This window comes from Heterodontus francisci, chromosome 12 (genome assembly GCF_036365525.1).
Source record: "Heterodontus francisci isolate sHetFra1 chromosome 12, sHetFra1.hap1, whole genome shotgun sequence".
NCBI classification, from domain to species: Eukaryota; Metazoa; Chordata; class Chondrichthyes; order Heterodontiformes; family Heterodontidae; genus Heterodontus; species Heterodontus francisci.
The window spans coordinates 11906401-11931466 of record NC_090382.1 but is presented as its reverse complement, the minus strand read 5'-3'; the positions used below and the strand labels follow the sequence as shown (position 1 = coordinate 11931466).

The 25066-nt window shown below is 51.7% G+C and overlaps 1 protein-coding gene across 1 annotated transcript in view; it reads right to left on the bottom strand.

Annotated features, from left to right (window-relative positions):
• Positions 1-22451, bottom strand: part of ssbp1 (single-stranded DNA binding protein 1) — a 46022-nt gene extending 23571 nt beyond the window's left edge. Inside the window, exons 1-5 of the mRNA XM_068042888.1 lie at positions 22313-22451; positions 12638-12682; positions 12455-12515; positions 6175-6315; positions 1829-1916 (exon numbers count right to left, since the gene is read on the bottom strand). Coding sequence (XP_067898989.1) covers positions 1829-1916; positions 6175-6315; positions 12455-12515; positions 12638-12661 — 314 coding nt within the window. The 5' untranslated portion in view covers positions 12662-12682; positions 22313-22451. The remainder of the gene's footprint in view (positions 1-1828; positions 1917-6174; positions 6316-12454; positions 12516-12637; positions 12683-22312) is intronic.
• Between the last annotated feature and the right edge of the window lie 2615 nt (positions 22452-25066).

Genomic DNA, 25066 nt, shown 5'->3' with positions numbered 1-25066 from the left:
CATTGTCTGTAACTCAGTGACAGTGTCAGTCCCCCTACACACAGTGTCCGCAACTCAGAGAGTCTATGCCCCCTACCCAGAGTCTGTAACTCAATGAGTGTTTGTCCCAAGCCACAGTATCTGTAACTCATCGAGTTTCGGTCCCCCTACTCAGTGACTGTAATTCGATGACACTGTCTGTCCCCTACCCACAGTGGCTGTTGCTCAGTGAACGTCTGTCCCCTACTCTCAGTATCTGCAATTCGAGTGTCTGTCCCCCTACTCACACTGTCTGTAACTCAGTGACAGTGTCTGCCCCTACCTAGTGTCTGCAACTCAGTTCCCTACCCACAGTGTCTGTAACTGAGTGACAGTGCTGGTTCCCTACCCAGTGTCTGTCCCCTACCCACAGTGTCCGTAACTCAGTGAGCGTCTGTACCCCTATTCACAGTGTCTCTAACTCAGTGACAGTGTTTGTACCCTAGCCTCAGTGTCTGTAACTCACTGACTGTTTGTCAACTACCCAAAGTGTCTGTAACTCAGCGACAGTGTCTGTCCCCCTACCCGGTGTCTGTAACTCAGAGACAGTGTTTGTCTCCATACCCACAGTGTCTGTAACTCAGTGGCAGTGTCTGTCCCCTACCCACAGTGGCTGTTGGTCAGTGAACGTCTGTCCCCTACCCACAGTGGCTGTTGGTCAGTGAACGTCTGTCCCCTACTCTCAGTATCTGCAATTCATCGAATGTCTGTCCCCCTACTCACACTGTCTGTAACTCAGTGACAGTGTCTGTCCCCTACTCACAGTGTCTGTAACTCAGTGACAGTGTCTGTCCCCTACTCACAGTGTCTGTAACTCAGTGACAGTGTCAGTTCCCTACCCACAGTGTCTGTAACTCAATGTTGTCTGTCCCCTACCCACAGTGTCTGTAACTGAGTGACAGTGCTGGTTCCCTATCCACAGTGTCTGTCCCCTACCCACAGTGTCCGTAACTCAGTGAGCATCTGTACCCCTATTCACAGTGTCTCGAACTCAGTGACAGTGTTTGTACCCTAGCCTCAGTGTCTGTAACTCAGTGACAGTATCTGTCCCCTACCCACAGAGTCTGTCACTCAGTGACAGTCTGTCAACTACCCACAGTGTCTGTAACTCAGAGGCAGTGTTTGTACCCTACCCTCAGTGTCTGTAACTCAGTGACTGTGTGTCAATTACCCGCAGTGTCTGTAACTCAGCGACAGTGTCTGTCCCCCGACCCAGTGTCGGTAATTCAGTGACAGTGTCTGTCCCCTCTACCCACAGTGTCTGTAACTCAGTGACACTGTCTGCCCCTATTAACTGTGTCTGTAACTCGGTGACAGTGTCTGTCCACTCTACCCACAGTGTCTGTAACTCAGTGACACTGTCTGCCCCTATTAACTGTGTCTGTAACTCGGTGACAGTGTCTGTCCACTCTACCCACAGTGTCTGTAACTCAGTGACAGTGTCTGTCCCCTACCCACTGGATCTGGAACTCACTGAGGGAGGTTGGTGGGGGGGTTGTGGAGAGGAGGGGGTGGCTAAGTGGAGCCTGCCGGCATGGGACTGGGACGGCAGAATTCACTAGTGAGCGTGCGGCTGTGTTGATACAGAGTAGTTTCTGACTCTATTGGCTTTGAGCAAGTGATGGAGGTTTTATGGGGTATCCCTGCCTTGACTGGAGTATCTGGGCAGTCTGCTTATTGCTTGATGGCGAGCAGATATGGAAACAGAGTGAACAGGCACATCTCCCGATATCTGATATTTCCCTCCTGAGCAGGGGTTGACTGGCACAAAGCGTCCTGAGCAGGGTGAATGTGATGTGACTACACCTACCCCTTCTTCACATACTGATACGCCAAATCCCTCAAACCAGGTCTGAATATGGAAATTCGATGCCAAGTTGTCTTCTGGCTGATGTCTCCTGCAATAATTCAGCAACAACTTTACCAAACCATTGTTCATCCTGATACACATCACACAGCACCACAGGGATACTCAAAGCGCTCATGCTAGATTCTTAGACTCGTGCCATTTGTCCCAATGTGCATGTGATGGCTCTTTGAAAGAGCTGCCCATTTAGTCACACTAAAATAAGCTGGGGCAGTTTTGGCCAGGGGGAGTGACAGGAGAACAAAACTGGTTTGTGTGTGTGAAGGATTCTGGCCTATCACTGCCCATCCTTGGGTGGAGCATGCAGGCTTAGTGCAGAATGGAGAATGGGTAGTTCAGAGGAGAAGAGGGAAGGGCAAGGATGGGAGGAGGTGTTAGGATGGAATAGTAGAATCGTGCAGGAATATGGGGAAACAATGAATCTGAAGCAAAGGGGATGGGAAGGTAACTTCTGAGGCCCAAATTTACCCACAAATCACAAATGCATCCTGCAGTTGTCGGTGGCTCTACGTTTGCATGCGCTTCCCATCCATAAAACTTTACTCTGTCCCAATCTGTCTCTCCATGAAAAAAAAAAGCTCAAATAAACTTTACCAGAATAAAGTGTTTGAAATTTGTCCTCTAAATTTTTTCAGAAATTGCTCGAAGCTGAGGAAAGCGATTCCATCATTACAGCTCACTGAATTGTGCTGATATCAGGGTTACTGTATCTGCTCAGACAGCCCAATCTAAATTCAATCCATAGCATCACAGCTCCGGGCAGACACATCAGGTCCAAGTCTCGGCTTTTGGCAGAGACTGAGTGAGGTCTTCAGGTAAAAGCGTAAATGAAGGATATGGGGTAAACATTTCAGGACTGAGACGAAGAGAAATTTCTTCACCCAGAGAGTGGTGAACCTGTGGAATTCACTACCACAGAAAGCAGTTGAGGCCAAAACAATGTATGTTTTCAAGGAGTTAGATATAGCTCTTGGGTCTAAAGGGATCAAAGGGTATGGGGCAAAAGTGGGAACAGGCTACTGAGTTTGGATGATCAGCCATGATCGTATTGAATGGCGGTGCAGGCTCGAAGGGCCAAATGGCCTACTACTGCTCCTATTTTCTATGTTTCTTTGTTTCCAAAAGGCACAAAAAAGACAGTTCAGAAGATAAACTTACGGTCACATTTTTATTGCTGACAGGCAATGTAGGCAGGAAGTGTGCACAGAGGCCAGTGTTTATGTAAACTCTTGATGGATAATTAACTACTCGTTAATATTTACTATGCATTAACATTCACAATTAATGCAGGAATAACCCTCTCTCAGAGGGTTGAGCGACTTTGGAATTCTATGCCTCAGAAGGTGGTGGAGGCGGGGGTCACAGAATATTTTTAAGGCGGAGGTAGATAGATTCTTGTTAGGTCAGGGAATCAAAGGTTATCAGGGGTAGATGGGAGTTTGGAATTTGAGACACAAATAGATTAGCCATCATCTTATTGAATGATAGATCAGGCTCAAGAGGCCGAATGGCCTATTTCTGCTCCTAATTCGTATGGTCATATGAATAAAAGCTGCATAATGTGCCTATCAATAGCTATTAATTGAACTTTGAAGTAATTTAGTATGACAAGATATATTATGGTCAATAATGCTAATTATTGTTTGTCGTCTTATTTGAGCATATTACTGTAATGAGTGAAGACTTCTGTAATAAATATAATAGTTGCACCTCCTAGTATTAATGGATTGTGTGAATTTATTGAGCATAGCATTATTCCTGCATTAACTGTGAATGTTAATATACTGTGTATATATTGGTTCTAGCTTAATCTTGTTTTTGTTGTTCACTCGGTGGATGTGGGCATCGCTGGCTCGGCCAACATCTATTTATCATCCCTAATTACCCTTGGTGGTGGTGAGCTGCCTTCTTAAACCATTGCACTCCATGTGGGGTAGGTCCACCAACAGTGCTGTTAGGGAGGAAGTTCCAGGATTTTGACCCAGCAACAGCGAAGGAACGGCGATATAGTTCCAAGTCAGGATGGTGTCTGACTTGGAGGGGAACTTGCAGGTGGTGGTGTTCCCATGCATTTGCTGCCCTTGTCCTTTTAGCTAATAAAGGGTTGAGGACACAGATTTGGAAGGTGCTGTCAATGGAGTCTTGACAAGTTGCTGCTTTGTATCTTGTAGATGGTACACACTGCTGCCACTGTGCATCAGTGGTGGAGGCAGTGAATGTTGAAGGTGGTGGATGGGGTGCCTATCAAGCGGGCTGCTTTGTCCTGGATGGTGTCGACCTACTTGAGTGTTGTTGGAGCTGCATCCATCCAGGCAAGTGGAGAGTATTCCATCACACTCCTGACTTGTGCCTTGTAGATGGTGGACAGGCTTTGGGAAGTCAGGAGGTGAGTTACTCGCCACAGAATTCCCAGTCTCTGGTCTGGTCTTGTAGTCACAGCACTTATATGGCTACTCCAGTTAAGTTTCTGGTCAATGGTAACCCCCAGGATGTTGACAGTGGGGAATTCAGCGATGGTAATGCCATTGAATGTCATGGGGAGATGGTTATTCTATCTTGTTGGAGATGGTCATTGCCTGGCACTTGTGTGGTGTGAAAGTTGCTTGCCTCTTATCAGCCCAAGCCTGGATGTTGTCTAAGTCTTGCTGCATGTGGCACAGACTGCTTCAGTATTTGAGGCACCGTGAATGAAACTGAACACTGTGAATCTTGTTTTTTTAAATTCTTTCAAGGTATATGGGTGTCGCAACTAAGGCCAGCATTTGTTGCCCATTCTTAACTGCACTTGACAATTGATTGGCTTGCTCGGCCATTTCAGAGGGCAGTTAAGAGTCAACACATTGCTGTGGGTCTGGAACCACACGTGGGCCAGATCAGCAGATTTCCTTCCCCAAAGAACATTCGTGAACCAAATTTTTTTTTTAAAATGATAATTGATGGTAGTTTCATGGAACCATTACTGAGATTAGCTTTCAATTCCAAATTATTAGTTAATTGAATTTAAATTCCACTAGCTACCGTGGTGGGATTTGAATCCATGTCCCCAGGGCACTGACCTGAAACGTTAACTGCCAGACCTGCTGAGTATTTCCAGCATTTCTTGTTTTTATCCCCAGGGCATTAGCTGGGCCATCAGCAAACATCCCCACTTCTGACCATATGATAGAGGGAAGGTCATTGATGAAGCAGCTGAAGATGGTTGGGCCTAGGACACTACCCTGAGGAACTCCTGCAGTGATGTCCAGAGATAATTGACCTCCAACAACCACAACCATCTTCGTTTGTGCTAGAGAGGGAGGGAGGGAGGGAGGGAGGGGGAAAAGAGAGGGAGGGAGGGGGAAAAGAGGGGGAGGGAGGGGGGGGGGTGGGAGAACAGCTGCTCTCAGATCACCACAACAGAAAAAGACAGAAACTAATTCAAAAGCTGTGGTTTGCAGAAGAGAAAATATGAACAGGGTCACCAAAGTTGATGTCACACCAGTAAAATGTGCTCGGAAGAAGTGAGTGAAGACAGCATCAGCTTTGAGAAAGACACTGGGAGATCCAACCCATTGCAAGTGGCAGAAGTTTTGGACATTTAACTCCAAGAATACCTTTTTGGCTGGTATGAGGTTTTCGAGTGTGATTACTAATTTAATGGGAAATAGCTTTCTCTGTAATTTAGTGTATTTGCTATCCAAGTACTGTTTACTTCTTCATTAAATTTTGGTTCAGCTGTCATCGTAAAAGTCTTGAATCGTGAAATCTGATATAACTCTTCAATCAGTCTGGGGAGTTCATATCTCTTGTTTTAAAGTTAGCAGTCTATACTGAGGTCATTACAACTGGAAAAGCTTGGTTGGGGCATGGCGAGTTCTTGAGCTTAAAGCTTTGGTACAACAACAGTGGTTGTCAACTTGTCAGGGCCCAAAGCCTCTGCTGTATCCATTGCTGTGCATTCATTGTGAATATTAATGGATTGTGTGAATCTATCAATTGTAAGCTGATTCCTGTCTTTGTGTATCCCAGTTGATTGAAAGCTCTAGCTAAGAGCAGGATGGAGGTGAAGTAAGCTTTAAGGTTGGAGAATAATTCAATCAGGCTTTCAATCAGGAATTTTGATATGGAAGTGTGTGCAGTCATTAGACTTGGCTCTATTTCTGATATTTTAATAACAATTAGACTGCAACATCACATTAGGTTTAACACTGGGCCTCAAGAGTGGCACTCTGAGGCTCACACATCACTCAGCTTCTCAGCACAAAATATAGAGCGATGAACCCGAGGTATTTGGCATGGAAGATCATTACCTGATACAAATGTATCACTGTCCCCTGATCGCCACATTTCATTGGTTGCCAATGAGAAGATTGTCACAGGATTCTTTCCATCAACCTGTCGCATCACAGGGTCCTGCCCAACCCGGCCAAGCAGCTGGACTCTGTTCAAGGCTCAAGAGAAAGAAACACAATTGAAATGCAATCTGTAAGAAATCCCATTCTCCACTGGAAAACACATGGCAACATTTAGCAAAGTACTGAAACGGCATTTAGTGAGAATAATCACCAACAAGAGGGAACAAGTCCAATCACAGTCCAGGAGGGGAAGACAACAGCCCAGAGTTACCAGTCAATGTTCTACCCGCAGCCCAGAGTTACCAGACAACGACCCGCCCGCAGCCCAGAGTTACCAGACAACGACCCGCCCGCAGCCCAGAGTTACCAGACAACGACCCGCCCGCAGCCCAGAGTTACCAGACAACGACCCGCCCGCAGCCCAGAGTTACCAGACAACGACCCGCACGCAGCCCAGAGTTACCAGACAACGACCCGCACGCAGCCCAGAGTTACCAGACAACGACCCGCCCTCAGCCCAGAGTTACCAGACAACGACCCGCCCGCAGCCCAGTTACCAGACAACGACCCGCCCGCAGCCCAGAGTTACCAACGACCCGCCCGCAGCCCAGAGTTACCAGACGACGACCCGCCCGCAGCCCAGAGTTACCAGACAACGACCCGCCCGCAGCCCAGAGTTACCAGACAACGACCCGCCCGCAGCCCAGAGTTACCAGACAACGACCCGCCCGCAGCCCAGAGTTACCAGACAACGACCCGCCCGCAGCCCAGTTACCAGACAACGACCCGCCCGCAGCCCAGAGTTACCAATGACCCGCACGCAGCGCAGAGTAACCAATGACCCGCCCGCAGCCCAGAGTTACCAGACGACACGCCCGCAGCCCAGATTTACCAAGTAAATGTTCCACCCGCAACCCAGAGTTACCAGTCTATGTTCTACCCACAGCCCAGAGTTACCAGCCAACGTCCCGCCCGCAGCCCAGAGTTACCAGTCAACATCCCGCCCGCAGCCCAGAGTTACCAGACAACATCCCGCCCGCAGCCCAGAGTTACCAGTCAATGTTCTACCCGCAACCCAGAGTTACCAGTCTATGTTCTACCCACAGCCCAGAGTTACCAGTCAATGTTCTACCCACAGCCCAGAGTTACCAGTCAATGTTCTACCCGCAACCCAGAGTTACCAGTCAATGTTCTACCCGCAACCCAGAGTTACCAGTCTATGTTCTACCCACAGCCCAGAGTTACCAGTCAATGTTCTACCCGCAACCCAGAGTTACCAGTCAATGTTCTACCCGCAACCCAGAGTTACCAGTCTATGTTCTACCCACAGCCCAGAGTTACCAGTCAACGTCCCGCCCGCAGCCCAGAGTTACCAGTCAACGTCCCGCCCGCAGCCCAGAGTTGCCAGTCAACGACCCACCCGCAGTCCAGAGTTACCAGTCAACGACCCACCCGCAGTCCAGAGTTACCAGTCAACGTCCCGCCCGCAGCCCAGAGTTACCAGTCAACGTCCCGCCCGCAGCCCAGAGTTACTAGACAACATCCCGCCCGCAGCCCAGAGTTACCAGACAACATCCCGCCCGCAGCCCAGAGTTACCAGTCAACGTCCCGCCCGCAGCCCAGAGTTACCAGACAACATCCCGCCCGCAGTCCAGAGTTACCAGTCAACGTCTCGCCCGCAGCCCAGAGTTACCAGTCAACGTCCCGCCCGCAGCCCAGAGTTACCAGACAACATCCCGCCCGCAGTCCAGAGTTACCAGACAACATCCCGCCCGCAGCCCAGAGTTACCAGTCAATGTTCTACCTGCAGCCCAGAGTTACCAGACAACATCCCGCCCGCAGCCCAGAATAACCAAAGGCCCGCCCGCAGCCCAGAGTTACCAGACAACGACCCGCCCTCAGCCCAGAGTTACCAGACAACGACCCGCCCGCAGCCCAGTTACCAGACAACGACCCGCCCGCAGCCCAGAGTTACCAACGACCCGCCCGCAGCCCAGAGTTACCAGACGACGACCCGCCCGCAGCCCAGAGTTACCAGACAACGACCCGCCCGCAGCCCAGAGTTACCAGACAACGACCCGCCCGCAGCCCAGAGTTACCAGACAACGACCCGCCCGCAGCCCAGAGTTACCAGACAACGACCCGCCCGCAGCCCAGTTACCAGACAACGACCCGCCCGCAGCCCAGAGTTACCAATGACCTGCACGCAGCGCAGAGTTACCAGACGACACGCCCGCAGCCCAGATTTACCAAGTAAATGTTCCACCCGCAACCCAGAGTTACCAGTCTATGTTCTACCCACAGCCCAGAGTTACCAGCCAACGTCCCGCCCGCAGCCCAGAGTTACCAGTCAACATCCCGCCCGCAGCCCAGAGTTACCAGACAACATCCCGCCCGCAGCCCAGAGTTACCAGTCAATGTTCTACCCGCAACCCAGAGTTACCAGTCTATGTTCTACCCACAGCCCAGAGTTACCAGTCAATGTTCTACCCACAGCCCAGAGTTACCAGTCAATGTTCTACCCGCAACCCAGAGTTACCAGTCAATGTTCTACCCGCAACCCAGAGTTACCAGTCTATGTTCTACCCACAGCCCAGAGTTACCAGTCAATGTTCTACCCGCAACCCAGAGTTACCAGTCAATGTTCTACCCGCAACCCAGAGTTACCAGTCAATGTTCTACCCGCAACCCAGAGTTACCAGTCTATGTTCTACCCACAGCCCAGAGTTACCAGTCAACGTCCCGCCCGCAGCCCAGAGTTACCAGTCAACGTCCCGCCCGCAGCCCAGAGTTACCAGTCAACGTCCCGCCCGCAGCCCAGAGTTACCAGTCAACGTCCCGCCCGCAGCCCAGAGTTACTAGACAACATCCCGCCCGCAGCCCAGAGTTACCAGACAACATCCCGCCCGCAGCCCAGAGTTACCAGTCTATGTTCTACCCACAGCCCAGAGTTACCAGTCAACGTCCCGCCCGCAGCCCAGAGTTACCAGTCAACGTCCCGCCCGCAGCCCAGTTACCAGTCAACGTCCCGCCCGCAGCCCAGAGTTGCCAGTCAACGACCCACCCGCAGTCCAGAGTTACCAGTCAACGTCCCGCCCGCAGCCCAGAGTTACCAGTCAACGTCCCGCCCGCAGCCCAGAGTTACCAGTCAACGTCCCGCCCGCAGCCCAGAGTTACCAGTCAACGTCCCGCCCGCAGCCCAGAGTTACCAGTCAACGTCCCGCCCGCAGCCCAGAGTTACTAGACAACATCCCGCCCGCAGCCCAGAGTTACCAGACAACATCCCGCCCGCAGCCCAGAGTTACCAGTCAACGTCCCGCCCGCAGCCCAGAGTTACCAGTCAACGTCCCGCCCGCAGCCCAGAGTTACCAGTCAACGTCCCGCCCGCAGCCCAGAGTTACCAGTCAACGTCCCGCCCGCAGCCCAGAGTTACCAGACAACATCCCGCCCGCAGCCCAGAGTTACCAGTCAACGTCCCGCCCGCAGCCCAGAGTTACCAGTCAACGTCCCGCCCGCAGCCCAGAGTTACTAGACAACATCCCGCCCGCAGCCCAGAGTTACCAGTCAACGTCCCGCCCGCAGCCCAGAGTTACCAGTCAACGTCCCGCCCGCAGCCCAGAGTTACCAGACAACATCCCGCCCGCAGCCCAGAGTTACCAGTCAACGTCCCGCCCGCAGCCCAGAGTTACCAGTCAACGTCCCGCCCGCAGCCCAGAGTTACTAGACAACATCCCGCCCGCAGCCCAGAGTTACCAGACAACATCCCGCCCGCAGCCCAGAGTTACCAGTCAACGTCCCGCCCGCAGCCCAGAGTTACCAGTCAACGTCCCGCCCGCAGCCCAGAGTTACCAGTCAACGTCCCGCCCGCAGCCCAGAGTTACCAGTCAACGTCCCGCCCGCAGCCCAGAGTTACCAGACAACATCCCGCCCGCAGCCCAGAGTTACCAGTCAACGTCCCGCCCGCAGCCCAGAGTTACCAGACAACATCCCGCCCGCAGCCCAGAGTTACCAGTCAACGTCCCGCCCGCAGCCCAGAGTTACCAGACAACATCCCGCCCGCAGCCCAGAGTTACCAGTCAACGTCTCGCCCGCAGCCCAGAGTTACCAGTCAACGTCCCGCCCGCAGCCCAGAGTTACCAGACAACATCCCGCCCGCAGCCCAGAATAACCAAAGGCCCGCCCGCAGCCCAGAGTTACCAGTCAACGTCCCGCCCGCAGCCCAGAGTTACCAGTCAACGTCCCGCCCGCAGCCCAGAGTTACCAGTCAACGTCCCGCCCGCAGCCCAGAATAACCAGACAAAGGCCCGCCCGCAGCCCAGAGTTACCAGTCAACGTCCCTCCCGCATCCCAGAGTTACCAGTCAACGTCCCGCCCGCAGCCCAGAGTTACCAGTCAACGTCCCGCCCGCAGCCCAGAGTTACCAGTCAACGTCCCGCCCGCAGCCCAGAGTTACCAGTCAACGTCCCGCCCGCAGCCCAGAGTTACCAGTCAACGTCCCGCCCGCAGCCCAGAATAACCAGACAAAGGCCCGCCCGCAGCCCAGAGTTACCAGTCAACGTCCCGCCCGCAGCCCAGAGTTACCAGTCAACGTCCCGCCCGCAGCCCAGTTACCAGTCAACGTCCCGCCCGCAGCCCAGTTACCAGTCAACGTCCCGCCCGCAGTCCAGAGTTACCAATGTTCTACCCGTAGCCGAGTAAACGTCCCGCCCGCAGCCCAGAGTTACCAGTCAACGTCCCGCCCGCAGCCCAGTTACCAGTCAACGTTCCGCCCGCAGCCCAGAGTTACCAGTCAACGTCCCGCCCGCAGCCCAGTTACCAGTCAACGTTCCGCCCGCAGCCCAGAGTTACCAGTCAACGTCCCGCCCGCAGCCCAGTTACCAGTCAACGTTCCGCCCGCAGCCCAGAGTTACCAGTCAACGACCCGCCCGCAGCCCAGAGTTACCAGTCAACGTCCCGCCCGCAGCCCAGTTACCAGTCAACGTTCCGCCCGCAGCCCAGAGTTACCAGTCAACGTCCCGCCCGCAGCCCAGTTACCAGTCAACGTTCCGCCCGCAGCCCAGAGTTACCAGTCAACGTCCCGCCCGCAGCCCCGAATAACCAGACAACGTCCCGCCCGCAGCCCAGAGTTACCAGACGACATCCCGCCCGCAGACCAGAGTTACCAGACGACATCCCGCCCGCAGCCCAGAGTTACCAGACAACATCCCGCCCGCAGCCCAGAGTTACCAGACAACATCCCGCCCGCAGCCCAGAGTTACCGGTCAACGTCCCGCCCGCAGCCCAGAATAACCAGACAAAGGCCCGCCCGCAGCCCAGAGTTACCAGTCAACGTCCCGCCCGCAGCCCAGAGTTACCAGTCAACGTCCCGCCCGCAGCCCAGAGTTACCAGTCAACGTCCCGCCCGCAGCCCAGAGTTACCAGTCAACGTCCCGCCCGCAGCCCAGAGTTACCAGTCAACGTCCCGCCCGCAGCCCAGAGTTACCAGTCAACGTCCCGCCCGCAGCCCAGAGTTACCAGACAACGTCCCGCCCGCAGCCCAGAGTTACCAGTCAACGTCCCGCCCGCAGCCCAGAGTTACCAGTCAACGTCCCGCCCGCAGCCCAGAGTTACCAGTCAACGTCCCGCCCGCAGCCCAGAGTTACCAGTCAACGTCCCACCCGAAGCCCAGAGTTACCAGTCAACGTCCCGCCCGCAGCCCAGAGTTACCAGTCAACGTGCCGCCCGCAGCCCATTGCTACCAGTCAACGTCCCGCCTGCAACCCAGTTACAAGTCAAGGTCCTGCCCGCAGCCCAGAGTTACCAGACAACGTCTCGCCCGCAGCCCAGAGTTACCAGTCAATGATCTACCCACAGCCCAGTTACCAGTCAACGTCCCGCCCGCAGCGCAGAGTTACCAGTCATCGACCCGCCCACAGCCCAAAGTTACCAGTCACCGACCCACCCGCAGCCCGGGGCAGAGGGGGAGACGGGGGTGGGGCTGAGGCGGAGACGGGGGCGGGACAGAGAGGGAGTCGGGGGGCGGGGGGAGAGAGGGAGAGAGACGGGGGGGGGGGGGGGGGGGGCAGGAGGAGAGAGACGCCGGTGGTGTGGGTTTGAAGGCGGGGCGGCGGTGGGGAGGGAGGGAGACAGAGGAGCTGTGATTGGTATCCAGAGCCCGACAGCACAGACGGTGGGAGTTGGAAAGCTGTTGCAGATAAACAGACATTGATCAGGGACAGGGAGTGTAGGTACTCACATCTCTCCAGTATGAGGGACGAGGCATCAGTCACTCGATGCCGCACCAGCTGGTGAATTATCTGCAAGAATATCAACATAGACTTATGTCGAGAAAACTGTACAGGTCTGCACCCAGAGTGACGGCTCCAAAACCCAAACTGTCTGACATGAGCAGACCCAAAAAGTACCACAGTAAACTCACAGTGAACAGGGATCCCCGCAACATGTTTTGGTGCAGAATTCGGTCCTGAAAGGGATTTAAAAGAGCAGATTATTAAAAAAGTGCAGTGGAAGCATTTAGACACAGTCGCTCATGGTGTAAATAATTTCAAACAAACACCATTCAGATGAGTACTCAGTCGAACATCTCGCAAAGAAACCGACCATACTCACGCTTTCATCGTGAGAGTGCACCAGTCTCGATCACTGTGTCAGTGTGTTACACCGAGAGTGCACCAGTCTCGATCACTGTGTCAGTGTGTTACACCGAGAGTGCACCAGTCTCGATCACTGTGTCAGTGTGTTACACCGAGAGTGCACCAGTCTCGATCACTGTGTCAGTGTGTTACACCGAGAGTGCACCAGTCTCGATCACTGTGTCAGTGTGTTACACCGAGAGTGCACCAGTCTCGATCACTGTGTCAGTGTGTTACACCGAGAGTGCACCAGTCTCGATCACTCAGTGTGTTACACCGAGAGTGCACCAGTCTCCATCACTCAGTGTGTTACACCGAGAGTGCACCAGTCTCAATCACTGTGTCAGTGTGTTACACCGAGAGTGCACCAGTCTCAATCACTGTGTCAGTGTGTTACACCGAGAGTGCACCAGTCTCAATCACTGTGTCAGTGTGTTACACCGAGAGTGCACCAGTCTCAATCACTGTGTCAGTGTGTTACACCGAGAGTGCACCAGTCTCAATCACTGTGTCAGTGTGTTACACCGAGAGTGCACCAGTCTCAATCACTGTGTCAGTGTGTTACACCGAGAGTGCACCAGTCTCAATCACTGTGTCAGTGTGTTACACCGAGAGTGCACCAGTCTCCATCACTGTGTCAGTGTGTTACACCGAGAGTGCACCAGTCTCCATCACTCAGTGTGTTACACCGAGAGTGCACCAGTCTCCATCACTCAGTGTGTTACACCGAGAGTGCACCAGTCTCCATCACTCAGTGTGTTACACCGAGAGTGCACCAGTCTCCATCACTCAGTGTGTTACACCGAGAGTGCACCAGTCTCCATCACTCAGTGTGTTACACCGAGAGTGCACCAGTCTCCATCACTCAGTGTGTTACACCGAGAGTGCACCAGTCTCCATCACTCAGTGTGTTACACCGAGAGTGCACCAGTCTCCATCACTCAGTGTGTTACACCGAGAGTGCACCAGTCTCCATCACTCAGTGTGTTACACCGAGAGTGCACCAGTCTCAATCACTCAGTGTGTTACACCGAGAGTGCACCAGTCTCAATCACTGTGTCAGTGTGTTACACCGAGAGTGCACCAGTCTCAATCACTGTGTCAGTGTGTTACACCGAGAGTGCACCAGTCTCAATCACTGTGTCAGTGTGTTACACCGAGAGTGCACCAGTCTCCATCACTCAGTGTGTTACACCGAGAGTGCACCAGTCTCCATCACTCAGTGTGTTACACCGAGAGTGCACCAGTCTCCATCACTCAGTGTGTTACACCGAGAGTGCACCAGTCTCCATCACTCAGTGTGTTACACCGAGAGTGCACCAGTCTCCATCACTCAGTGTGTTACACCGAGAGTGCACCAGTCTCCATCACTCAGTGTGTTACACCGAGAGTGCACCAGTCTCCATCACTCAGTGTGTTACACCGAGAGTGCACCAGTCTCCATCACTCAGTGTGTTACACCGAGAGTGCACCAGTCTCCATCACTCAGTGTGTTACACCGAGAGTGCACCAGTCTCCATCACTCAGTGTGTTACACCGAGAGTGCACCAGTCTCCATCACTCAGTGTGTTACACCGAGAGTGCACCAGTCTCCATCACTCAGTGTGTTACACCGAGAGTGCACCAGTCTCCATCACTCAGTGTGTTACACCGAGAGTGCACCAGTCTCCATCACTCAGTGTGTTACACCGAGAGTGCACCAGTCTCCATCACTCAGTGTGTTACACCGAGAGTGCACCAGTCTCCATCACTCAGTGTGTTACACCGAGAGTGCACCAGTCTCGATCACTCAGTGTGTTACACCGAGAGTGCACCAGTCTCGATCACTCAGTGTGTTACACCGAGAGTGCACCAGTCTCGATCACTCAGTGTGTTACACCGAGAGTGCACCAGTCTCCATCACTCAGTGTGTTACACCGAGAGTGCACCAGTCTCCATCACTCAGTGTGTTACACCGAGAGTGCACCAGTCTCCATCACTCAGTGTGTTACACCGAGAGTGCACCAGTCTCCATCACTCAGTGTGTTACACCGAGAGTGCACCAGTCTCCATCACTCAGTGTGTTACACCGAGAGTGCACCAGTCTCCATCACTCAGTGTGTTACACCGAGAGTGCACCAGTCTCCATCACTCAGTGTGTTACACCGAGAGTGCACCAGTCTCCATCACTCAGTGTGTTACACCGAGAGTGCACCAGTCTCCATCACTCAGTGTGTTACACTGAGAGTGCACCAGTCTCCATCACTCAGTGTGTTACACTGAGAGTGCACCAGTCTCCATCACTCAGTGTGTTACACTGAGAGTGCACCAGTCTCCATCACTCAGTGTGTTACACTGAGAGTGCACCAGTCTCCGTCACTCAGTGTGTTACACCGAGAGTGCACCAGTCTCCGTCACTCAGTGTGTTACAGAGAGTGCACCAGTCTCCATCACTCAGTGTGTTACACCGAGAGTGCACCAGTCTCCGTCACTCAGTGTGTTACAGAGAGTGCACCAGTCTCCGTCACTCAGTGTGTTACACCGAGAGTGCACCAGTCTCCGTCACTCAGTGTGTTACACCGAGAGTGCACCAGTCTCCGTCACTCAGTGTGTTACAGAGAGTGCACCAGTCTCCATCACTCAGTGTGTTACACCGAGAGTGCACCAGTCTCCGTCACTCAGTGTGTTACAGAGAGTGCACCAGTCTCCATCACTCAGTGTGTTACACCGAGAGTGCACCAGTCTCCGTCACTCAGTGTGTTACACCGAGAGTGCACCAGTCTCCGTCACTCAGTGTGTTACAGAGAGTGCACCAGTCTCCATCACTCAGTGTGTTACACCGAGAGTGCACCAGTCTCCGTCACTCAGTGTGTTACAGAGAGTGCACCAGTCTCCATCACTCAGTGTGTTACACCGAGAGTGCACCAGTCTCCATCACTCAGTGTGTTACACCGAGAGTGCACCAGTCTCCATCACTCAGTGTGTTACACCGAGAGTGCACCAGTCTCCGTCACTCAGTGTGTTACACTGAGAGTGCACCAGTCTCCGTCACTCAGTGTGTTACACTGAGAGTGCACCAGTCTCCGTCACTCAGTGTGTTACACTGAGAGTGCACCAGTCTCCGTCACTCAGTGTGTTACACTGAGAGTGCACCAGTCTCCGTCACTCAGTGTGTTACACTGAGAGTGCACCAGTCTCCGTCACTCAGTGTGTTACACTGAGAGTGCACCAGTCTCCGTCACTCAGTGTGTTACACTGAGAGTGCACCAGTCTCCGTCACTCAGTGTGTTACACTGAGAGTGCACCAGTCTCCGTCACTCAGTGTGTTACACTGAGAGTGCACCAGTCTCCGTCACTCAGTGTGTTACACTGAGAGTGCACCAGTCTCCGTCACTCAGTGTGTTACACTGAGAGTGCACCAGTCTCCGTCACTCAGTGTGTTACACTGAGAGTGCACCAGTCTCCGTCACTCAGTGTGTTACACTGAGAGTGCACCAGTCTCCGTCACTCAGTGTGTTACACTGAGAGTGCACCAGTCTCCGTCACTCAGTGTGTTACACTGAGAGTGCACCAGTCTCCGTCACTCAGTGTGTTACACTGAGAGTGCACCAGTCTCCGTCACTCAGTGTGTTACACTGAGAGTGCACCAGTCTCTATCACTCAGTGTGTTACACTGAGAGTGCACCAGTCTCCATCACTCAGTGTGTTACACTGAGAGTGCACCAGTCTCCATCACTCAGTGTGTTACACTGAGAGTGCACCAGTCTCCATCACTCAGTGTGTTACACTGAGAGTGCACCAGTCTCCATCACTCAGTGTGTTACACTGAGAGTGCACCAGTCTCCATCACTCAGTGTGTTACACTGAGAGTGCACCAGTCTCCATCACTCAGTGTGTTACACTGAGAGTGCACCAGTCTCCATCACTCAGTGTGTTACACTGAGAGTGCACCAGTCTCCATCACTCAGTGTGTTACACTGAGAGTGCACCAGTCTCCATCACTCAGTGTGTTACACTGAGAGTGCACCAGTCTCCATCACTCAGTGTGTTACACTGAGAGTGCACCAGTCTCCATCACTCAGTGTGTTACACTGAGAGTGCACCAGTCTCCATCACTCAGTGTGTTACACTGAGAGTGCACCAGTCTCCATCACTCAGTGTGTTACAGTGAGAGTGCACCAGTCTCCATCACTCAGTGTGTTACACTGAGAGTGCACCAGTCTCCATCACTCAGTGTGTTACACTGAGAGTGCACCAGTCTCCATCACTCAGTGTGTTACACTGAGAGTGCACCAGTCTCCATCACTCAGTGTGTTACACTGAGAGTGCACCAGTCTCCATCACTCAGTGTGTTACACTGAGAGTGCACCAGTCTCCATCACTCAGTGTGTTACACTGAGAGTGCACCAGTCTCCATCACTCAGTGTGTTACACTGAGAGTGCACCAGTCTCTATCACTCAGTGTGTTACACTGAGAGTGCACCAGTCTCCATCACTCAGTGTGTTCCACTGAGAGTGCACCAGTCTCTATCACTCAGTGTGTTACACTGAGAGTGCACCAGTCTCCATCACTCAGTGTGTTACACTGAGAGTGCACCAGTCTCCATCACTCAGTGTTATAGTGAGAGTGCACCAGTCTCTATCACTCAGTGTGTTACACTGAGAGTGCACCAGTCTCCATCACTCAGTGTGTTACACTGAGAGTGCACCAGTCTCCATCACTCAGTGTGTTACACTGAGAGTGCACCAGTCTCCATCACTCAGTGTGTTACACTGAGAGTGCACCAGTCTCCATCACTCAGTGTGTTACACTGAGAGTGCACCAGTCTCCATCACTCAGTGTGTTCCACTGAGAGTGCACCAGTCTCTATCACTCAGTGTGTTACACTGAGAGTGCACCAGTCTCCATCACTCAGTGTGTTACACTGAGAGTGCACCAGTCTCTATCACTCAGTGTGTTACACTGAGAGTGCACCAGTCTCCATCACTCAGTGTGTTCCACTGAGAGTGCACCAGTCTCTATCACTCAGTGTGTTACACTGAGAGTGCACCAGTCTCCATCACTCAGTGTGTTACACTGAGAGTGCACCAGTCTCCATCACTCAGTGTGTTATAGTGAGAGTGCACCAGTCTCCATCACTCAGTGTGTTACACTGAGAGTGCACCAGTCTCTATCACTCAGTGTGTTACACTGAGAGTGCACCAGTCTCCATCACTCAGTGTGTTACACTGAGAGTGCACCAGTCTCCATCACTCAGTGTGTTATAGTGAGAGTGCACCAGTCTCCATCACTCAGTGTGTTACACTGAGAGTGCACCAGTCTCCATCACTCAGTGTGTTACACTGAGAGTGCACCAGTCTCCATCACTCAGTGTGTTACACTGAGAGTGCACCAGTCTCCATCACTCAGTGTGTTATAGTGAGAGTGCACCAGTCTCCATCACTCAGTGTGTTACACTGAGAGTGCACCAGTCTCCATCACTCAGTGTGTTACACTGAGAGTGCACCAGTCTCCATCACTCAGTGTGTTACACTGAGAGTGCACCAGTCTCCATCACTCAGTGTGTTACACTGAGAGTGCACCAGTCTCTATCACTCAGTGTGTTACACTGAGAGTGCACCAGTCTCCATCACTCAGTGTGTTACACTGAGAGTGCACCAGTCTCCATCACTCAGTGTGTTACACTGAGAGTGCACCAGTCTCCATCACTCAGTGTGTTATAGTGAGAGTGCACCAGTCTCCATCACTCAGTGTGTTATAGTGAGAGTGCACCAGTCTCCATCACTCAGTGTGTTACACTGAGAGTGCACCAGTCTCTATCACTCAGTGTGTTACACTGAGAGTGCACCAGTCTCTATCACTCAGTGTGTTACACTGAGAGTGCACCAGTCTCCATCACTCAGTGTGTTACACTGAGAGTGCACCAGTCTCCATCACTCAGTGTGTTACACTGAGAGTGCACCAGTCTCCATCACTCAGTGTGTTACACTGAGAGTGCACCAGTCTCTATCACTCAGTGTGTTACACTGAGAGTGCACCAGTCTCCATCACTCAGTGTGTTACACTGAGAGTGCACCAGTCTCCATCACTCAGTGTGTTATAGTGAGAGTGCACCAGTCTCCATCACTCAGTGTGTTACACTGAGAGTGCACCAGTCTCCATCACTCAGTGTGTTACACTGAGAGTGCACCAGTCTCCATCACTCAGTGTGTTACACTGAGAGTGCACCAGTCTCTATCACTCAGTGTGTTACACTGAGAGTGCACCAGTCTCCATCACTCAGTGTGTTATAGTGAGAGTGCACCAGTCTCCATCACTCAGTGTGTTATAGTGAGAGTGCACCAGTCTCCATCACTCAGTGTGTTATAGTGAGAGTGCACCAGTCTCCATCACTCAGTGTGTTACACTGAGAGTGCACCAGTCTCCATCACTCAGTGTGTTACACTGAGAGTGCACCAGTCTCCATCACTCAGTGTGTTACACTGAGAGTGCACCAGTCTCCATCACTCAGTGTGTTACACTGAGAGTGCACCAGTCTCCATCACTCAGTGTGTTACACTGAGAGTGCACCAGTCTCCATCACTCAGTGTGTTACACTGAGAGTGCACCAGTCTCCATCACTCAGTGTGTTACACTGAGAGTGCACCAGTCTCCATCACTCAGTGTGTTACACTGAGAGTGCACCAGTCTCCATCACTCAGTGTGTTACACTGAGAGTGCACCAGTCTCCATCACTCAGTGTGTTACACTGAGAGTGCACCAGTCTCCATCACTCAGTGTGTTACACTGAGAGTGCACCAGTCTCCATCACTCAGTGTGTTACACTGAGAGTGCACCAGTCTCCATCACTCAGTGTGTTACACTGAGAGTGCACCAGTCTCCATCACTCAGTGTGTTACACTGAGAGTGCACCAGTCTCCATCACTCAGTGTGTTATAGTGAGAGTGCACCAGTCTCCATCACTCAGTGTGTTATAGTGAGAGTGCACCAGTCTCCATCACTCAGTGTGTTACACTGAGAGTGCACCAGTCTCCATCACTCAGTGTGTTACACTGAGAGTGCACCAGTCTCCATCACTCAGTGTGTTACACTGAGAGTGCACCAGTCTCCATCACTCAGTGTGTTACACTGAGAGTGCACCAGTCTCCATCACTCAGTGTGTTACACTGAGAGTGCACCAGTCTCCGTCACTCAGTGTGTTACACTGAGAGTGCACCAGTCTCCATCACTCAGTGTGTTACACCGAGAGTGCACCAGTCTCCGTCACTCAGTGTGTTACACCGAGAGTGCACCAGTCTCCGTCACTCAGTGTGTTACACTGAGAGTGCACCAGTCTCCATCACTCAGTGTGTTACACTGAGAGTGCACCAGTCTCCATCACTCAGTGTGTTACACTGAGAGTGCACCAGTCTCTATCACTCAGTGTGTTACACTGAGAGTGCACCAGTCTCTATCACTCAGTGTGTTACACTGAGAGTGCACCAGTCTCCATCACTCAGTGTGTTACACTGAGAGTGCACCAGTCTCCATCACTCAGTGTGTTACACTGAGAGTGCACCAGTCTCCGTCACTCAGTGTGTTACACTGAGAGTGCACCAGTCTCCGTCACTCAGTGTGTTACACTGAGAGTGCACCAGTCTCCGTCACTCAGTGTGTTACACTGAGAGTGCACCAGTCTCCATCACTCAGTGTGTTACACCGAGAGTGCACCAGTCTCCGTCACTCAGTGTGTTACACTGAGAGTGCACCAGTCTCCATCACTCAGTGTGTTATAGTGAGAGTGCACCAGTCTCCATCACTCAGTGTGTTATAGTGAGAGTGCACCAGTCTCCATCACTCAGTGTGTTATAGTGAGAGTGCACCAGTCTCCATCACTCAGTGTGTTATAGTGAGAGTGCACCAGTCTCCATCACTCAGTGTGTTATAGTGAGAGTGCACCAGTCTCCATCACTCAGTGTGTTACACCGAGAGTGCACCAGTCTCCGCCACTCAGTGTGTTACACCGAGAGTGCACCAGTCTCTATCACTCAGTGTGTTACACTGAGAGTGCACCAGTCTCCATCACTCAGTGTGTTACACTGAGAGTGCACCAGTCTCCATCACTCAGTGTGTTATAGTGAGAGTGCACCAGTCTCCATCACTCAGTGTGTTACACTGAGAGTGCACCAGTCTCCATCACTCAGTGTGTTACACTGAGAGTGCACCAGTCTCCATCACTCAGTGTGTTACACTGAGAGTGCACCAGTCTCCATCACTCAGTGTGTTACACTGAGAGTGCACCAGTCTCCATCACTCAGTGTGTTACACTGAGAGTGCACCAGTCTCCATCACTCAGTGTGTTACACTGAGAGTGCACCAGTCTCCATCACTCAGTGTGTTACACTGAGAGTGCACCAGTCTCCATCACTCAGTGTGTTATAGTGAGAGTGCACCAGTCTCCATCACTCAGTGTGTTACACTGAGAGTGCACCAGTCTCCATCACTCAGTGTGTTACACTGAGAGTGCACCAGTCTCCATCACTCAGTGTGTTACACTGAGAGTGCACCAGTCTCCATCACTCAGTGTGTTACACTGAGAGTGCACCAGTCTCCATCACTCAGTGTGTTATAGTGAGAGTGCACCAGTCTCCATCACTCAGTGTGTTACACTGAGAGTGCACCAGTCTCCATCACTCAGTGTGTTACACCGAGAGTGCACCAGTCTCTATCACTCAGTGTGTTACACTGAGAGTGCACCAGTCTCCATCACTCAGTGTGTTACACTGAGAGTGCACCAGTCTCCATCACTCAGTGTGTTACACCGAGAGTGCACCAGTCTCTATCACTCAGTGTGTTACACTGAGAGTGCACCAGTCTCCATCACTCAGTGTGTTACACTGAGAGTGCACCAGTCTCCATCACTCAGTGTGTTACACTGAGAGTGCACCAGTCTCCATCACTCAGTGTGTTACACCGAGAGTGCACCAGTCTCTATCACTCAGTGTGTTACACTGAGAGTGCACCAGTCTCCATCACTCAGTGTGTTACACTGAGAGTGCACCAGTCTCCATCACTCAGTGTGTTACACTGAGAGTGCACCAGTCTCCATCACTCAGTGTGTTACACTGAGAGTGCACCAGTCTCCATCACTCAGTGTGTTACACTGAGAGTGCACCAGTCTCCATCACTCAGTGTGTTACACTGAGAGTGCACCAGTCTCCATCACTCAGTGTGTTATAGTGAGAGTGCACCAGTCTCCATCACTCAGTGTGTTATAGTGAGAGTGCACCAGTCTCCATCACTCAGTGTGTTATAGTGAGAGTGCACCAGTCTCCATCACTCAGTGTGTTACACTGAGAGTGCACCAGTCTCCATCACTCAGTGTGTTACACTGAGAGTGCACCAGTCTCCATCACTCAGTGTGTTACACTGAGAGTGCACCAGTCTCCATCACTCAGTGTGTTATAGTTTCGCGATAATTTACTGATGTTCCATCTCTTACGTTTTGTGCTCCAGTTCCCTCGCTCTGCGTGTTTCCGGTCCGCGTCCTCTCTCTTCCCCCGGAACCGGAAGCTGCTGCCTGGGGAGTGTTTTTCCGTGGACAGGGGTCGGTGATGAACAGAATATAATTTATAAAGTTTGATGATGTGGTGTATTTCTCTGTGTGGACAGATGGCGCAGGTTGTAATTCTTTTCACACGAATACTATCCCACTTTTCTGGATTAGTTAAAATCTCCTACTATTACTGCCCTATTGTTCTTACACCTCAGAGATTTGTCTCCATATCTGCTCTTCTATCTATCTCTGACTGTTTGGGGTCTCTGGTCCACTCCCAGCAGTGTGATTGCCTCTTGTTTGTTCTTTAGATCAATCCATATGGCCTCATTTGATGAACCTTCCAACATGTCATCCCTCCTCACATCTGTAATACTTTACACTCCCTCTCCTTTCTCATCCCCCTCCCTATCAAGTCTGAAAACCCTGTAACCAGGAATCCTGTCCCTCCTTCAGGCATATTTCTGTAATAGCTATGATATCATACTGCCACGTGTCTATCTGTGCCCTCAGCTCATCTGCTTTATTTTCTATACTCCTTGCATTGAAATAGATACCCTTGAGCACGGCCAAACTCTTTTTAATTTTCTAACCCTCGTTTCCTCTGTCTTCCAGACTCTTCCATTAATTTTCTGCCTTCCATTTTCATTTCTGATTTTGTCCCAACTGAGTCTACCCTCAGGTCCCCATCCCCCTGCCAAACTAGTTTAAACCCTCCCCAACAGCAAAAGCAAAACGTTCCGCAAGGAACTCAGTCCCGGCTCTGTTCAGGTGCAACCCGTCCGGCCTGTACAGGTCCCATCTCCCCCAGACCCAATGTCCCAGGAATATGAAGCCCTCCCTCCTGCACCATCTTTCAAACCACGCATTCATCTGTCTTATCCTTTTTCTTGTTCTGAAGAAGGGTCACTGTTAACTCTGCTTCTCTTTCCACAGATGCTGCCAGACCTGCTGACTGGTTCCAGCATTTCTTGTTTTTATTTCAGATTTCCAGCATCCGCAGTATTTTGCTTTTATTATCCTTTTTCTATACTCACTAGTGCGTGGCACTGGGAGTAATCTGAAGATTACTACTTTTGAGGTCCTGCTTGCTAATTTGTTACCTACCTCCGTAAATTCTGACTGCAAGACCACATCCCTCTTTCTACTTAAGTCGTTGGTTCCAAGGTGGACCACGACTGCTCGCCGTTCACCCTCCCCACTCAGGATGCTCTGCAGCCACTCAGTGACATGCTTGACCCTGGCACCAGGGAGGCAACACACCATCCTGGATTCACGTCTGCAGCAGCAGAAACACCTGTCTGTTCCCCTGACTATCAAATCACCTATCACTGTGGCTCTGCCCGTGATGCCATGGACTTGGCTCGAGCTGCACTCCCCAGATGAAGCATCACTTTCCTCTGTATTCAGAACTAAATACCTGTTGCAGAATGAGATGCACTCAGGGGTCTCCTGCACTACCTGCCTGATTTTTTTTGACTGCCTGGCAGTCACCCATCCCCTCCGTGCATATTCTTGAGCTGTGGAATGACCACATCTATAAACGTGCTATCCACCTAGTTCTCATCCTCACAAATGCACCGCAGTGTCGCCAGCTGCTGCTTAAGTTTCAAAACCTGGAGCTCAAGCTCCTGCAATCGACAACAGTTCCTACACCAATGGTTCTCCAGGATTTAGGGAGTAACCATGATTTCCCACATAGCACAGGAGGTGCACTCTCGAGGTTGAAGCAACCCTGTCATGACTTAATTTATTAGTTGACCCTTTGCTACTGTTAAAAAAAAAAACCTTACCAATAATACAACAGCTTAAAATTATGAATAAAACCTTACCAATACTGATCAATCCTACTAAATCAGTACAGTTCACTACTCACTTGTTCCTTATTATTAATACTTGATTTTTACTCTTTTTAGTCTGCCAGTTGTTGAGATGCTATAACCCAGCTATTTACACACACCCTAACTGTGGTGTACTAGCCCAGCTATTTACTGATACTCCCGAACAGCAGTTACCCACCAATGAACCACATTGCAGTTGTCCGATGACGTCACTGCTCATTTTGTTTTCAAACTCAGGCGCGCCTGGACTCCTCTCCACTCCACTCCCGAAAGGTCTGTGATGTAGGCTGTGATCTTCGGGCTGTATTTAGTGGCTCCCCACTCCATGTTCCTCCCGCAGGCCCGTTCCGCTCCGGGAAGATAAGTGCTCTAGGCTGCGATCCTTGGGCTGTATTTAACTGGTCCCTGCTCCATGTTCTTCCCACAGGTCAGCTCCTCTCCCCTGCTCTCACGGAAAGCAGAGTGATGTGATGAAGCAGGTTGGACAGTGTGTGGTGTGTGTGTCTGTGTAGAGTGATGTGATGGAGCAGGTTGTACAGTGTTTATTGTGTCTCTGTGTAGAGTGATGTGATGGAGCAGGTTGTACAGTGTTTAGTGTGTCTCTGTGTCGAGTGACGTGATGGAGCAGGTTGTACAGTGTTGTGTGTTTAGTTTAGTTTAGAGATACAGCACTGAAACAGGCCCTTCGGCCCACCGAGTCTGTGCCGACCATCAACCACCCATTTATACTAATCCTACACTAATCCCATATTCCTACCACATCCCCACCTGTCCCTATATTTCCCTACCGATACCAGGGGCAATTTATAATGGCCAATTTACCTACCAACCTGCAAGTCTTTTGGCTTGTGGGAGGAAA